At 54.1% G+C, this 15,840-nt stretch overlaps 2 protein-coding genes across 2 annotated transcripts; one reads left to right on the top strand and one right to left on the bottom strand.

The window, feature by feature from the left end:
- Positions 1–229: 229 nt before the first annotated feature.
- Positions 230–7,564, bottom strand: SCAMP5 (secretory carrier membrane protein 5). The gene is made up of 7 exons (XM_027657589.1): positions 7,451–7,564; positions 5,813–5,889; positions 5,416–5,544; positions 3,560–3,716; positions 2,806–2,907; positions 2,516–2,633; positions 230–2,404 (listed from the first exon to the last, which is right to left on the bottom strand). The coding sequence occupies exons 2-7, from the start codon at positions 5,817–5,819 to the stop codon at positions 2,210–2,212; spliced, it is 708 nt and encodes a 235-aa protein (XP_027513390.1). The 5' UTR covers positions 5,820–5,889; positions 7,451–7,564; the 3' UTR covers positions 230–2,209.
- A 5,501-nt stretch (positions 7,565–13,065) lies between these two features.
- On the top strand, positions 13,066–14,548 carry RPP25 (ribonuclease P and MRP subunit p25). The gene has a single exon (XM_027657579.1). The coding sequence runs from the start codon at positions 13,438–13,440 to the stop codon at positions 14,068–14,070; it is 633 nt and encodes a 210-aa protein (XP_027513380.1). The 5' UTR covers positions 13,066–13,437; the 3' UTR covers positions 14,071–14,548.
- Positions 14,549–15,840: the final 1,292 nt, after the last annotated feature.

Genomic DNA, 15,840 nt, shown 5'->3' with positions numbered 1-15,840 from the left:
GATCTATCCAGAGCTTCCTCTTGCCCAGCTGCAGGAACACCCTATTTCTCCCACCCTGTGGGCTTCAGGAGCACCCCGCTTTGATCACTGCCACATCAGCCCCACCTGAAGCAGGGACAGCTTAAAAATAATCAAGGTGAGAACAGAGGGTAGAGTTTCCAACCCAGGTGGTGTCACAGGGGCACATTTCAGCGCTCACACACTCAGGAGACACACCGGAGAGGAGGGGTAGGTGCTGAAGCAATGTCTGTTAGTTACAGCTCGTTACAGTTATTATTGATGCATCTTATTGTCAATGCAAAAGGTGAAAGTCACTTAATCCATCATTTCTCAGACACGGATGACAGAGCACATGGTTTGGCAGAGTAAGTTTTAGGCGAGCTAGAAATGGATTGCACAATATTTAAACCTGATTAAACATAATAGGCTCAGCAAAGGATTACTTTTCTCCTGACATTTTATACATAAATATATACACACACACGCACAGACAGGCATTTTATCAATAGCTGCATTTTAGTCTGGTCAAGAGATGACTGCCTACTGCATAATGACTGAAGTGGTATCTTAAAAAGGAAACTAGTCTTGGTGTGCTTTGCTGGAGAAGAGAAGGTCCTTTTTGGGGTGATTCTCGGGGGTAGGGGTCACATCCAAGCATCACTGGGGGGCTGGAGGGGATGGGTGAGGGGCTGGGGACTCACATAGCCCTGGCTGGTGGCACACCAAGCTCCTTCCCTGTGCAAGGCAGGAGATACTGGAGCTAAGGAAGGGGCTGGATTGGATTCTGTTTGGACTGCTTTTCAAGGACTTGGGAAAAAAAATTGGCATATTTAAAGTGCATTTAGAGTTGAAAAGCATCTCTGAGAAGTAGCTTTCCTGACTCCTGCCCTGCAGCATCCATCCCATTTATGATCCCACTCACAGTCTTTTCCAGGGTGTGCTAGTCACTCTCCCCAAGAGGTGTTAGTCTGAGCTCAGCTGCCTCTTGCTAGGGTGCAGGATCATTATTTAATGCCCACCATCCCCCAACTGGGCAGGATTCAGGGCTGGCAGGGATTTCTGCACCAAGAAAACACATGGCCACATCTCACCACGCTTTTTAGGAGCGCAAGTGGGAATCCTTCCTGCCAGCCTGGAGGTTTCCTAAAGAGCCTTTAATCAGCATATGCCTCCAAAGCTAGGAGGGACAAATCTTGGCCTGGCTATTTCTGTCGTCAGGGAGACTGCTTGGATATGGGGTGGCAAGATTTGACCTGCAGCCTTGCCCAAGAGTAGGTCCTCTGAGGAACGCTCTGCTGCTTTTTACAACTGCTTTTCAAAACAGAAGCCTTTTAAAAAAAAAACAGACTCAGGATGCAGAATCCAGAATGGGACAGTTGTATCCCGCAGGGAAAACCTGTCCTTGCTCCCCAACACTCACACACACAAACACACACATACACACACAGGTCCTCCATGTCAAAGTGTGTAAACTACTCACTTACAACACCACACACTGAGAGAAGTTGTAGATCCTGAGCCAGGGTGTAGATTAGGAATCTCTTGGCTTCCAGCATATCAACAGCAGGATTGAGGGTTTCTCATTTCCTCCCCCCCCCCTTTTTTTTTTTTAATGCTAAATCAACCAGCCACCTGCTAGTTAAAAAGCAAGAAGAAAAAGGAGAATTCCCAGGACTGTTTGCCCTTGCTGAAACAACGGCAAGGGGCTGGACGCTACCAACTGAAAGAGAAAACTCACACATGTCAGAAACCTGTGGTTCAGGGCTTATTCCAAGAGGGAAGATGGGTGCTGGTTGCTGTTTTTCCCTTTTCGGGGGTGTGTGGGGGGCTTTTGGCTGATGAGGTTCTAACGTACACCTATCACCACAGTAATTAAAAAACCACCACTGTACACTATTCCACAGGGAAAAAAAAAAAAGACGTGAACAGACACTGACTACCACGCACAACAAGAGCCCTGCAGGTCAACTCACAGCCTCTTCAGAATGAAAAAGAAAGGAGAAAATAAGAGCTCAAAACAAGAAAGAAAAAAAAAAAAAGGAAAGAAAAAAAATCCCAAAGAATCTCATTACAAAGACGGGAAAAGAACCACCGCTATGGTACACTCCAACTTTCTGAAACAGCTGCAGAAACTCGCTCAGCCTTCTGCCTCCTCTCTTCCCCCCCTACCCCGCCCCTGCTCTTCCTCCTGAGGACAGAGTCCTGCTGCTCACATCTCGTTGGAGTAGGTGTAGTTGGGGGTGGCCGAGTACTGCGTCTCGTGCTGCATCATGGCGCCCTGTGCCGCCCCCATGGCCGCGTTCTGGGCCGCCTGCTGTACGTGGGGGTTCTTCCATGCCCCCGTGGTCCACTCCTCCTGCGCCTTGCTGAAGCTGCCGCCGCTCCCCCGATAAAACTTGTGCACCTGAAGGGAAAATCCAGAGGGGTTGAGTGCCTGTAGCTGGTGCTGAGCTGCCAGGGGGGCGGTGAGGGGACCCCCCAGAGCAACGTGTCACACCCATTTCTCCTGCCATACCATGGTGAGAGCGATGAAGGAGAAGACTGCCATGGCCGTGAAGAGCACGGTGGGGATCAGCATCACCACGGCTGACCCCACATTGGTCCCAAAGAAGGAAATTGCTGCAATCCAGCCACTGCAAGGAGATGAAAACAACCAGCTTTCCCAAACTGCCAGCATCCTTCCCAGCTCCTCAGACCATCCTCCCCAAGGCAAGAAGCACCGAGGATGTTAAAACATCAAGCACTGGGGATGTTAAAACACCATGGTGACCACCCTTGCACCCAACACAGAAGCATTTTCCTTACCAGACCCCCCATCCAGGGATTCCCACCGCCTGGATAATGCTGATCACCAGCTGGGCCATGAAAGTGAAGAAGAAGGCCATGAAGCTGAAGGAACTGTCTGTCCTGCAAGAGAGGGCTCGGTCACTCCCTGCACCTCCATCCCTGCTGTGCTTCGAGGAGATGCTCCTATGTCTCAGACTCGGCTGTGATTTAGCAGGAGGGTGGTGAGAAGCAAAATTAAAGGCAAAGGAAAAACTGCAAGAGGCTGAAGGTGGTGAAGGGGCACCTGGGAAAAGCCACGGGGGCACCAGACCCTCTTCATGGCTTGGCCAGCTCTGCACATTGAGCTTGATGACATCCGTGCTGGGACACAGCTCTTGGCTTACACCACCCCACATGGGGAATAAATACATCCCCAGACTTCTAGATTTGGGAATCAACAGATAACCCATACAAACACCTCGAGGACTTGTGGAAAAATATGAAAGAAGCCTCAAGGATGAGAGAGAGGGAGAGTTGCACCCCAACTGCATCCTCACCACTCTCCCCTGCTGCTGCACAGAGGCACATGGAGGGTGCTCTTACATCACATGGTTGGGGGTTTGGCCCTCAGGAAATCCCAAACACCCTTGTTTTGAAGGTTAGAAAGTAAAGCTAAAAAGGCTGGACAGAAGGAAATTCCCCTAGTAATTTAGGCAACGCCCCAGGCTAAACAGTGATGGTTTAGGAAGGAAAACAAGGCAAAAAGAAGCCAGGCTCAGGTGCGACCACTTACTTGAAAGCTTTGTAAATAGGTCTAAACCAGCAGACATAGGAGCAGGGCGTAAAGAGAATGAGCCAGAGAATTGCCAGTCCAAAATTTACAGCTCCGCCGCCTCCAATGAGCCACGCGAGGCAGCCCACGAGATTCACTGCCAAGGTGATGCTGTTCACTGCAAACACACACACACAGAGCAGAGTAGCACGGACACAAGGGTGGCAGTGAGATATGAGAGACCCTGACCCCAGGGATGTGGCCTCGGAGTCCTGCCCTAGCCGGATTTCCCTTAAATTAAGCTGGGAGCACATTCCCAGGCTGGCTGAGCCAAAGAGGGTCAAACCTCAGCTGAAGAGTAGGAGGAAAATCAATATATTACTCGGAGTTGTAATTCCTTAAGCAGGTCCGGGGCTCTGAGGATTAGGAAGAGCCACATTCTCCCACTGCCATAAAGCCAGAACATGTTTCCACTAATGGAAGGAAACTGGAGGAATCAAAATGAAGCTTTTTTTTTCCTTACTCCAGATACAGTTTTGCTGAAGGAGCTTGTGTAGGAGTTTCCCAAGTATCGCTGAACTCCTGGCCCCACCTCACCAGTTCAGGGGGCGACACATTTCCCTCACCCACCCGTGCTTGGGGTCAGGCCACACAAGGGCTCTGACTATGAATCCCAGATCAGCAGACACAGGACAAAGCAGAGAATGCTCAGCTGCATTCTGACGCCTCCGAGTTCGGAGAATGATTCATTATTTTGACGAGAATGAAAACCCTCCCACCATCGCCTGCCTGAGAGCTGCAGCTGGCAAGCAAAGGAGCTCAGCTGCCTGGGCTGCCCTAAAGAACGCCAAAAGGACCTTCCTGCTGCTCTGTCCTAGGAATCTGAGGAGGTACTGGGGAGAAAATGACCCAGAGAGGAGCTCTGGAGGCAGAAACCAAGGGACAGTGACTGGCTTCAAGAGCTGGTGCTTGTGCTGTGGAGCAAGAACCAAGCTCTGTTACAATAAGAGGAGGAACACCCAGATTGGGATGGAGAGGGAACTGAACACCTCCAAGACAGCTTCCCCAGGGAAGCACAGCTTTTTTTCACTAAGACAAGCTACACCAGCCCTCCTCACATGATGAAGTTACCCCAGGGTCACATTCCTGATGGGACACAGTCCTGGGGGTGCCAGCCTGGTGCTGTGCCAAAAGCAGGAACACCCTGACCTCTCTGGTGCCAGCTCAGCTCTTCATAACCTGCTTCCAAAGCACAAGGCACTCCCTGGGCACTGATGCTTCCAAAGTTCAGGGAAAACACCTTATAAGGAAACTAAACTTCTAAAACTGATAAGGGAACTTCTTCTGAAAAGAAATTAAATGCTGGTGCCAGCTTGCCCCAAGCTGCACACATATGTTTCCATCTATGTGATCTGTCTCCCTGGCTCTGTTCCCTGCACAGGATTGGTGAGGAAGAGAGATCCAGGATAGTTTGAAGAGCTGGAAGCTGGTGACAGCTCTGTTAGCACAGCACGGCACACACAGGCATGCAAGAGGAACAGGCAAGCTCCAGGAAGCCTCGGGCTCCCACATTTTGGGGAGCAGGCACACCAGCCCTCCAGTCTGAGCTGTCTCCTCCTTGCAGTGAGATGTCAACATCACCACTGATGGCCCTCAGACACTGAGCCAGCTCTGCACCTCCGTCCTGGAGGTCAGAAGGGCTGAGACCCATGGGGTGCTGCAGCCCATGTCCCATTCCTGGATTTTAACAGGAAGCACTAAGGCCTGGAGGGGGTTCCCCTGACCTTGCCCTGCTCTTTCAGCTGGCGGCTCCAAGAGGAGCAGCCTTTGGAGAGGCAAACAAATCCCACTCAAACCATTCCCACCCAGTGACTCACACATCCAGAGGTAGTAAAGTCGCTTGGCCATGGTCCGATGCTGTGGCGGGATCTCTGCATCGAAGTCCTGGTAGAAACATGGCTTCAGGGGGATGAACTTGGGCAGGGGAGGAAAGTTGTTCACTTTTTCTGCAATGAAAAGTTTCATCACTGTCAGGCACAGCCCAGAGCTGAACAAAAACCGAGAGGCTTCCTAATTAGCCCCAAGAATTGACGCGTTTCACACGGGAATTAAGGATTTCCCAGGGAAACCACCACCAACCCACCAAAAAGGATCAAATTCAGCCCTCGTTGGCCATGTGGATCCTGCAAGCGTGGGCACCCACCACCCCACTGGGACTAATGGGGTAACATGGCCAGTAAAGCCCCTGATGGGTTTCAGAGCCCACCCACATACCTGCCATGCTGGCACACACTCAGCCTCTCTGCTCCTCAGGAAAAGTACTTGGGAACAACGTGTGAGCTTTAGCAAAGCTGGAGAAGAATGAGAGAAGAGGTGATTGAAGTGGTCAGGAACCTCCCTGAGAGCCTTCACTTTCCCCCCTGCTCCAAAACAACTCAAGGGACAGCACAGTTTGCTTCATTTCTGTGACACTCTAGACTATCACACATCCAGGCTGGCACCTGGTTGGCAGGGGGATAAATCCCAGCTCCTCTGGCTGAGGCTTACACACCATTTAAGGCAGAAGATTACGAGAGGATCCAGTGATGTGGGGCCTCTCACTCCCGAGTGACCTACATCCAGGAGAGGGCCAGGTGGGACGGCAGGGAAAGGAGGCAGCTGTAGGCAGCTTGAAACCCCCAAGTTCATTACCTGGCCCAAAACTGATTTTTTAAAAAAAAAAATATTATTTTTGCTAAATTCCAGCACAGGGAACTGTCTAGCTGCCTTGTAGCTCCCATCTCTGCAAGCCAAAGCCAAAAACCAGTCTGAAAAGGGAGCAGGGAAATCAGAGCAGGGAAATCAGCTGGAAAAAAAAATAAATCAGTGGCGATTGTCACTAATGAATCACTTGAGTGCCTGGCTTAACGATTACTCGTGTAGTTCGACCATACCAGATCATTCAGCTCTGACCCAGAAGTGAAAATTAAGGCGAATTACAGTAAAAATTAAGAGCCGAGGTTTTAAATAGAAGCGTGAAGATGGCGTATCCCCACCTGCCTGCAAGTTTTGCCCTCTCTCAGCTATCCGGGCAGAGCTGGCAGAAGCCAACACACTTCCCAAGACACGGGGGGTCCTGGCGGTTGGTGCCTGGGGCTCCCCGGAGGATTCAGGGGCTCTCTCCAGGGGTCTTCTCCCACCCTCCAAGCATCCCCCAGGGCCAAAGACACAGGCCAGGCACAGCAAACCCCCGCGGCTCGCCATCTCTCCCCACATCCGCCGGTAGCCCCCGGATGATTCCATCCCGCCGGTGCTATAAATACGAGCTCCTCGGGCGCGGTGACGTCCCCCCGGCCGCCCCCACCCACGTGTGCCGGGACACACGACCGGACGCGCTCCCCCGCCCCCGGCCCGACACCCGCGCCGCCGTGGGGAGAAAACACCCAGATTTTGAATAAATTGGGTGGGTTATTTATTTTTTTTTTTTTTTCAAAATTGTGGGGATGTAATTGAGGGGTGGGGTTGAAATATGGTGGAGGGGTTGAAAAATGGGAGCGCTCATCACATGGGTGATGGCACGGAGGAGAAACCCCTCCGGTGCGTGGCGTGGGTTTGGGGAGGGCAGGCAGGGCTGGGCTTCGCCGTGAATTGCCAGGCGTGAAGCGCTGCGTGCTCTACGCGCCCCCACCTCAGAGCCGGGCGCAGGCTGCCAGCCGCGGCCTGGCTCGGCGAGAAGGGCGGCTCGCCCCCCGCTCGGTTCCCGCTGCACTCACGCGTGTGCGGGGTCACCGTGGATGCCCCCACGCCGCGCATCCCCCTCCAAGAGGGGTGCAGAGCGGGGCGTCGGTGCAAAGGGCGGTCATCCCGCTCGGGGGGAACATCCAGCGCCCTCCCCCCGAGGCATTCCCCCCTCTGCACGGCCCCGGCACTCACCCCGCGGCGTGACCCGGCCCCTCCGGTCCCCGGCGGGTGGCGGCGGCCGCCCGCCCGCCCGGTGCTGCTCCTGCCGCAGCGACCGCGCTCTCGCGAGACTGCAGCGCCGCCGCCGCCCGGTCTATGGGCAGCGCCGAGATCTCGCGAGAGCACCCGCCGACGCTGTCCAGGGTCCTGATGCCGCCGGCCGGAGGGGCGGGGCCAAGGGGAAGGGGCGGGGCCTCGCGGGGGGTCTGTAGGAGTGAGGTCTCTATAGGAGTGCGGGCTCTGTAGGAGTGGGGGCTCTATAGGGGTGGGGGCTCTATAGGAGTGAGGTCTCTATAGGAGTGGGGTCTCTATAGAAGTGGGGGCTCTATAGGAGTGGGGGCTCTGTAGGAGTGCGGGCTCTGTAGGAGTGCGGGCTCTATAGGAGTGGGGTCTCTATAGGAGTGGGGTCTCTATAGGATTGCGGGCTCTATAGGAGTGCGGGCTCCATAGGAGTGGGGACTCTATAGGAGTGCGGGCTCTATAGGAGTGGGGGCTCTAAAGCAGTGCGGGCTTTACAGGAGTGGGGGCTCTATAGGAGTGGGGTCTCTATAGGAGTGGGGGCTCTCTAGAAGTGCGGGCTCTCTAGAAGTGTGGGTTCTATAGGAGTGGGGGCTCTGTAGGAGTGCGGGCTCTATAGGAGTGCGGGCTCTATGGGGCAGGGGTGCACTGACCCCTACTTGGCGCATGGCAAGCTCCACGTGGGTAGAAGACCAGCCTCTGTGGGGCAAGGGCTCTGGGGGACAGCCCCTGGCAGGGCACGCAGGCTCCCTGTACCCAGGAGGCAATGGAAAGCCAGCAGGTCCCACTGGCAGGGACAGATTTGGGTCACCTCATGTCCACGCCCTGCTTCACATCCTGTGCTTTGCTCTGGGAGCAGTAATTGATTATTGGCTTCACTGCATGAGGGGCAGTGGATATGTTGATTGCTTTTGCCGGCAGTGTCAGGGTCAGGATGCAGAGGGCAGGGGAAGGGACTGGACTGATTTGCAGGTGGACTAGGACAGGAATCAGAAACTCCTAAAGAGGATATAAATCCCAAATCAGCCTGAGGACTCCACAGGCAGTGTCCATTGTCCTCAGTCCTCACGCGGAGCTCTGTGCACACCACTTGGACCTCCTGCCCCAAGGCTTGTGAGAATATCAGTGCAGTGGCATGAAAATGGCTTTATTTGACAACTAAATTGTCCTCCCTTCCCAGGGTCCAACCTCGAGAGTCACGGAGGGGCAACAAAGACAACATCCCACTACAGGAAGATGTGAAGAGCAGGGCAAGGAAGCGGCAAAATCTCTTTACACCAGGGAGCCCTGGTGGCCAAACACCCTCAGCAGGGGAACACCTTTGCTGTGGACATGCAAGGAAGGAAATCTGGCAGAAACAGGGAAAACGCCTGCTTCACAGATGGTGAAATGGAGGGAAGCAGGAAAACAAGTGTGCCACAGATGACCCTGTAGCAGGGGGCCCAGCTGTCCACTCTGACCTCCTTCTGGGTCTTGGACCCTGAGCTGTTCCCTGCAGAGAGTGGGGACCCCCATGCATCAGCTCTATCCTCTGCCTGGCAGCAAGGAAGGAAAGGGAGAAGGGGATGGGGTCATAGATCCCCACTCTTGCCAAGCACCACTACTTGCCCACATGTGAGACCTCACAGGGGTGCTCCAAACCTTGCAGAGCCACCCTAGCTGAGCACCCTGGGGATTTGGGGCTTATTTCTTGTCCCTTATTTATTGTTTCTTGAGCTTTCTCTCACCTAAATTCCGCCCTCCCACCCCACCCCCGGCTTCTCTGCTGCCTCAGGCCACCCAGTGCTTTTCCATCCCATTGAGGCTTTGGGAATGTTCACTTGCAGAGCTGCTCCTTGCCCTCAGCATCACCACATTCCTGTCTGCCCACAGGTTTTCCAAGCAGGGGTATTCGGGGTTCAAACAGATGTGTGCTCCCCTGACTCAGAGGGAATGCCTGGGGAGCCAAGGGGATGACAGAGGGGCAGGGGAAGAGCCTCCCTGCTCATCCCACACTACCTGAGCAGGGCAGGCTGGGAAGGATCCAACCAAGAGTCTGGATCAAGCAGCAAATTCTCAGCAAATAAACAGATTCAAAGCCACTGAACTCAAGCCACTGAAGGCAATCCACAGGTCCAGTCTAGGGTTGGTCTGTGGATCAGTCCAGCAGACCAGCTGCAGCTGACCCAGAAACCAGCCCCAGCACAGCTCAGACTAGGACTGAGACCCCTGGGCTGAGCTTAAACAGAGTTCCTGTGCCACAGACAGGATGTGGGTGGGAGTCCCCGGTGCGGCTGGTGCAGACCATTCATGTTTATTATTGCTCTCAGGGTCCTTATGACATTTCTCTGCTCATCATGCTGAAGCTCTGCAAAGAGATTTGTCTTATAAAAGGGATTTTTCCCTTTTCTTTTACTATCTGGCTCTTAAAATGAGAATTATCTTGAGCTCTGTAATTTTCTGCTTACTATAGGGATAAGGGCTCAGTTAGCAGGGAGCTGGTGCCACCCTAGGGTGCTCCAAAGGTTCTTCTAGCATCTTGAGACAGCCCCTGCACCCTGGGAGGACTGGGATGCACCCTCGGGGAGCTGCTCCTGTGAAACAGCAGCTCCAGGATGCTGGTTAGGATTGGGGCAGGGAACCCCTGTAACTGTGATATCTCGAGGGTCCATCTGTACCCCCTTTCCCAGGGTTACAATCAGCTCTGGCATCAGCCTGCTGCTGAGTGCAACGTGATGAGAGGCTGAGACCTGAGCTGGGCAGATATGACGCAGAGATGGACGGTGGCACTGAGACTTTCCTTGTATCAGATGCTTCCACTTTCCGTCCTGCTCCTGTGCACGGCCACGTTGGATGAAAGAAAATATAGAGAGGGCAGGTGGAGGACAGGGTCTCGGGTTACTTTTCCTCTCCAGCTGCCCTGATCTCCATTAGGAATATGTTTCTGGGGCTTTTTCCCACTTTTCCAGGTTTGGCTAGTCTCTGTGCTGTCTCCCGCAGCCCTCTTCATCCCTGCCACCATCAGCTCTCTTCTTGGCTCCTCTCCCAAATGGCCCTTCCAAGCTCACACTTCCTATGGGGTTGAGACCAGGCAAGAGGATGCTGCAGAGATTTGGACCCCTCCTGGGATGGGGTTGGGATGGCACTGGGATACAGGATGCTCAGAGAGAAACTGTAATGGGGAAAGGAAGGAAGAAACCACTCCTCGGGTCCTGGAGTGACCAGTGTGGCTGCTGAGGAAGGACAGATGGACAATATTCAGGATGTAATTCCTTTACTCCTATTTTTTTTTTCACCATTCCTGCCTTTCCTATTTGCTTCTTCTCCATTTGAAAGGACTCACAATCCTCTTTCCCAGCTGCTTTCCCTGAACTCCCCATGGCTGGAGTTGTCTGTGCCTTTGTCCCCCTCTCCCTGCTTTTCCTCTCCCACCCCACTGAGCTCATTTCAGCTATTCCATCACTTGGAATAACCCATTCACTCTGTTGTCCTCCAACAAATAAGTTGACAGGCTAATGAATGGCTTCAGATGGTAATTAGCAGTGGAGTTGCTAATAATGAATTTCATTTACATTTTAAGCGCTGCAGAGGAAAAATAAGACTGTCATTAATGTGATGCAGTCTTGGCCTTGGGGGGAGTGTACCCTCCTGAAGCCTTTCCGTGATTGCACCTCACCTGCCTCTGTTTTGGAGGCTGCAATAGGCAGAGTTCAGTAAGCAGCAGTCAGAGGCCGTGGAGGAGAAGCTGCTGCTGCTTCCATCACCCGATGGTGGGGAAGGTGCCACAAGGCCATGGAAAATGGGCCATGGGAGGCAGGAGATGGTTCTGGGCCAGGCAGGAAGGGCTGGATGGTTCAGTGAGCACCAGGGTTTCATCTGGCTTGGCCAGAGCCCTGGAGCTGTCAGGCCTCGGTGTCCATGTAACCCTCCTAGGTTACCTGGATAATTACCTTGAGGGATTTCTCAGTCACTGAAATATTCCCCCATTATTTTCCCAGGGGCTTAGCACCTTTTGAAGGCAGCAATTTCCCTGAGGGCTTTAATCCATCCCTGCCTGCCTGAGAAAGGAACCAAGTGCCATCTGCAAGGATGCCATAAAAAGTTGCCAAGCGGAAAGGGGGGGGAAATGCCATTTTGTCTCGTAGGAGCGAGAGATCCATGGTGGAAGCACAGGGAATAGGCATGCTCACTACTGCAGAGCACCACAGAGGACTTGGGGATGCTCAAAGCCTGGATCTGGTGCTGGGGGTGGGCCTGGGAGGATTGCCTGCCCTGCCTCAGTTTCCGTCTCTGTGCCCAAGGGGCCTCAGGGAATGTGGGAAAAGAAGCTCTGCATCCCCTGGAGTGTTCCAGCAGACTGCTGATAGATCCCATCCCATCCCACTGCCTGCAGACCCCCCCACCAGACCCCAATCCAGTGATTGGATCAGGGGGTGTCCCATATCCACCACCATTTAGGCAGTGGTACACACAGAAAGCTGCTTTGGGGACCACAGGGATGTGAGATTCATCCTGGACGGGTGGTGATGGCCACATCCTGCCATCACCTCCACAGGCATGGGATCGATTGATTTATTTATGTATTTTTTCAAGCCCTGCTCCAAGTGAAACCAATCCAGGGGCCTGCATAGGCCGATAAGATTTGACTGCAAGTCAATACTCGGCGTGTCTTTCCACTGTGCAATGATCCCCCGGCCAGTGGGGTGGGAGGGGACAGGCAGGTGACAAGGCCAGGCAAAGGGCCAGCCTGGGGCAGGGACACTGCCACTCCCTGGGAAGGCATTGGGGGCAGGAAGGGGACACCTCCTGCCCTGCAATAGGGATCTCCTGGGATTTACTAACAGTAAATGTATTGGTAAGCCCACAGCTGGCAGCTCCGCATCAGGGATGCGGAGATGGCAAGGCTCAGGGATTGGGAGAGCATCAGGGAGAGGAAGGGAAGGAGAAGGAGAGGGAGAGAGAGAGAAATCACCCATGAAAACCAGCTCTGCCACAGCATCTGCTCCTTGGAGCTTTGGGAATTGAGACATTTTCCTGCAGGGCAGAGCCAGGGCTGAGGATGTGGGGTGTCGGGGTTGGGGGGGGAGCAGAGCCCTGGCACACTTGATGCATGCCTGGCTGCAGTGCCATCTGCCCGGCTTTTTCCTGGCTGCAGGTCCTAGTAGCTTCTCTGATGGCTAATAAGGGTTGAGCTCAGGCTCCAAAGTACTTCCCACAGTCCCCACTGCATCTTTGTGCCATGTCTGAGCGCAGCATGGCTGGGATTCCTCATCCTTCTGGGAATGCTGCAGGGCAGGCAGGCAGGCAGGGTGACTTTTGCTGTTAGCAGTGGGTGTCCTTAAGAGGAGCAAGCGCAGAGAGAAGGGACTAGGTTCTCTTTAAGGGGGCAGGACTTTGGGAGCATCATGAAGGCAAGAGTGAGTTTCTGCCTCAGCCTTCCACCTTCCTCTCCTTCCTTTCCCTTCACTTCCCTGTTTCTGGATGGGGAGCTGCATTCCCTGCCCTCCCCTTTGCCTGTCAGGTATGAAGGCAGGAGCTGGGTGCTGGGATGGGTGGTTGAGCAGGGGAGGAGGAGGAGGAGGGGAGGAAGGGGAGGGAGAAGGGGAGGATCTGCTAATTACACAGAACAGCTCTGGGGGCTGCTGAAGTCCAGAATGAAGCAAAGAGCAGCAGAAGCGAGTACTGCAGTGGGAGCGGAGGAGCCCAAGCATCACCGAGAGCTGGAGCCAGCTGTCATCCCTGCTGGGAGCAACTGGGAGCACCCAGAGGATCCTGCAGCCCTGTCTCTCCCAGAGGACAGCCTCTGGCACAGCCACTGAGCCTGCTACCAGACCCCGGAGAGCAGACGGGAAGGGGCTGGTGGTTGTGGGGATGCAGGGCTGGGCTGGAGGGCAGTGAGGTCAGCCCTGCCATGGTTCCACGGTGCTGGGAGCCTGTGTGGACCCACTGGTAAGGGGTGAAGGATGGCTGCTGAAGGAGAGAGAGCCAAGCCTGTTGCCCAGTCCGGAATGGAGAACTTCCGAAAGGTGAGGACGTTGGAGGAAGAGATGCCATTGCCCTTTCCTGACCTGTCCCCAGACGTGGTGGAGATGAAAGTGAAGGAGGGCAGCAAGATCAGGAACCTGATGAACTTCGCCATGGCCCAGATGGAGCTGAAGGGCAGCCGGCAGATCGTCTTCAGTGGCTCCGGCAGGGCGGTCACCAAGACCATCACCTGTGTGGAGATCATGAAACGCAAGCTGGGAGGGCTCCACCAGGTCACCAAGGTACGCTACAAAACTGTGCTGGAGGTCTGGGAGAACAAGGACCTGCTGCCTGACAGCCCAGCGCAGAACCTGACCGTCCACAAAAACGTCCCCTCCATCTGCATCCTGCTCTCCCGAGACCCCCTGGATCCCAACCAGACGGGCTACCAACCCCCGGAGCCCCAGCACGGGCTCGGTGAGGCAGGAGAAGACACGTTGGGATCCTCTTCCAAGGGGCTGAAGCGGCCACTGCCACCTCCCCGCGAGGAGCTGCTTCCCAAGAAGCTGCAGGTACAGGTGCCTGACAGTCCGAGGGGCTCAGGGACCACCTCTGGCCAGCTGGACCACTGACCACAGTGCTTCCTGCCCCAATCAGACAGGTGGAGAGGCAGAAAGATACACTCATTCTGGGGTCACCAGTGGGCTGCAGGCTCTCCCTGACGTGTCCCCACTTGCTGCCGCTGCTCCATCTGATCCCCACAGGTGGGAGGTCTCCAGATTTGGGGTGAGGGTTAAAGTGTTAAACCCACCAGCTCATGGTTATGGATTGAAGCAGGGGAGGGTGTGGGGGGGAGCTGGTGGCCCCTAATTCAGCCACCCAGGGACACCACGACCACCAGCCACATCTTGCAGCAACTCCCATGAAGCCAGAGGTGGGGTGCCTGGACCAACACCAACACCGCTCTCCACTGCAATGCCTCATCTGTCAGGAGAGATGGTTTTGCCCCAAGCCCACTGGAATAAAAACTTCATTACCAAACCCACTGCTGAGGAGCTGTCAGGGTTATTAATGCTTGGCTCAGTGTCCTCTGGGGACATGATTCATCCCCAAAAAACACCCAAACAAGCAGGGAGTCGCTCCCTCCCTGCGCCTGCAGAGCCAAGTGCTGTGCTGTGCCGTGCTGTGCTGTGCTGCCTGTAGGACAGCACAAGGAAATAAAGCAACCTGCATCGCATATTCCAGTCTTTGCTCTCCCCGAGGGTCTGGAGCTGGGGAGCTGGGGGCAATGGGAGTGTTGGGTGGGTGGTTGTCACGGCTGGATGCAGTGCTCAGGGCAGGACAGGGAGGTTTTGGGATCCTAGCTTGGCTGCAGAGCCTGGGAAAGCCCTGGGAAGCAAAATCCCTGCTTCTTCAAGGAGGCAAAGGGAAATGAATGAAAAATAAAAGCTCTTTGAAATAGTTGAGATATGTCTATGGGAAAACAGGGAGATTGTCTTGGCTGCTGAACACAGCATGGATCAGCACAGTGAGGGCTGCTGCTGAGCCAGGACAAGGGGAACCCAGCCAAATCCTGTTCCTTGGAAGAATGGCGTCAGGGTCTGCTGTGTGCCCTAGTCTGTGCTGGCATAGCAACGCCTGGCAAAGGCCCTATTCCAGACCCCACAGCAGGGACCAGGGCGATTTGGGGAATAGGTTGTGGGATGCCAAACAAGCTCTAATCCACCTGTTTCCCCTTGGCCCAGCACCTGGGGGAACTGCACAATGAATTAATTGGTATTAGTGAGTGAAACCTTCCCAAAATCCATCCGTGGGGATGCTACGGCTGAAGCCGCCTTATCTCCCTACCTCACTCCTACTATCTCGGGACAGCGAGCATCTCCTCTTTGTCAAGGGCTTGCTTTGCTGGGAATAGGAAATAAAGAAGAGGAGGAGGAGGAGGAGGAAGAAGCAGGGTCTGTTTTGTTTGACGATGACCTTGCTATCTCCCTCAGCAGGCAGCTGTTCCTTGGGCCAGAGGCTCTTGCTTATCTGCTCTGCTGCAGATTGATTCCCTTCACTTGAACATTAATTTCCACTGTATTTTTTTAATGATTATTTTTTGTGGTTTGGGGGCTGGGAAAGCTTTGGGCTGTGTCCCATCCAGCTCTTCCCAGCTCCTCTCCTCAGTGCGAACCCCATTCATGTTCAACCCTCGGCCCCACATGAGAGCACTGGGTACAGGCTCCTACCCCAAATGCACAAGAAATCATTAATAAAATTAATTAATAAAATCCTCTGATCAGAGCCTAATGACTGTGGGAGCCATACAGTTGAGCACTAACAGCCCTTCATCTCCACTGCTGCTGTCTCAATTGGTCCCACCAAGGAGAGAGGAGAAAAAATTAAAAATCACTAGTTTC

Source organism: Corapipo altera, unplaced genomic scaffold (genome assembly GCF_003945725.1).
Source record: "Corapipo altera isolate COAL_440 unplaced genomic scaffold, ASM394572v1 308, whole genome shotgun sequence".
Classification (NCBI taxonomy): Eukaryota; Metazoa; Chordata; class Aves; order Passeriformes; family Pipridae; genus Corapipo; species Corapipo altera.
Note: the sequence above shows the minus strand (reverse complement) of the source record. Positions and strands in the feature narration are given on the sequence as shown.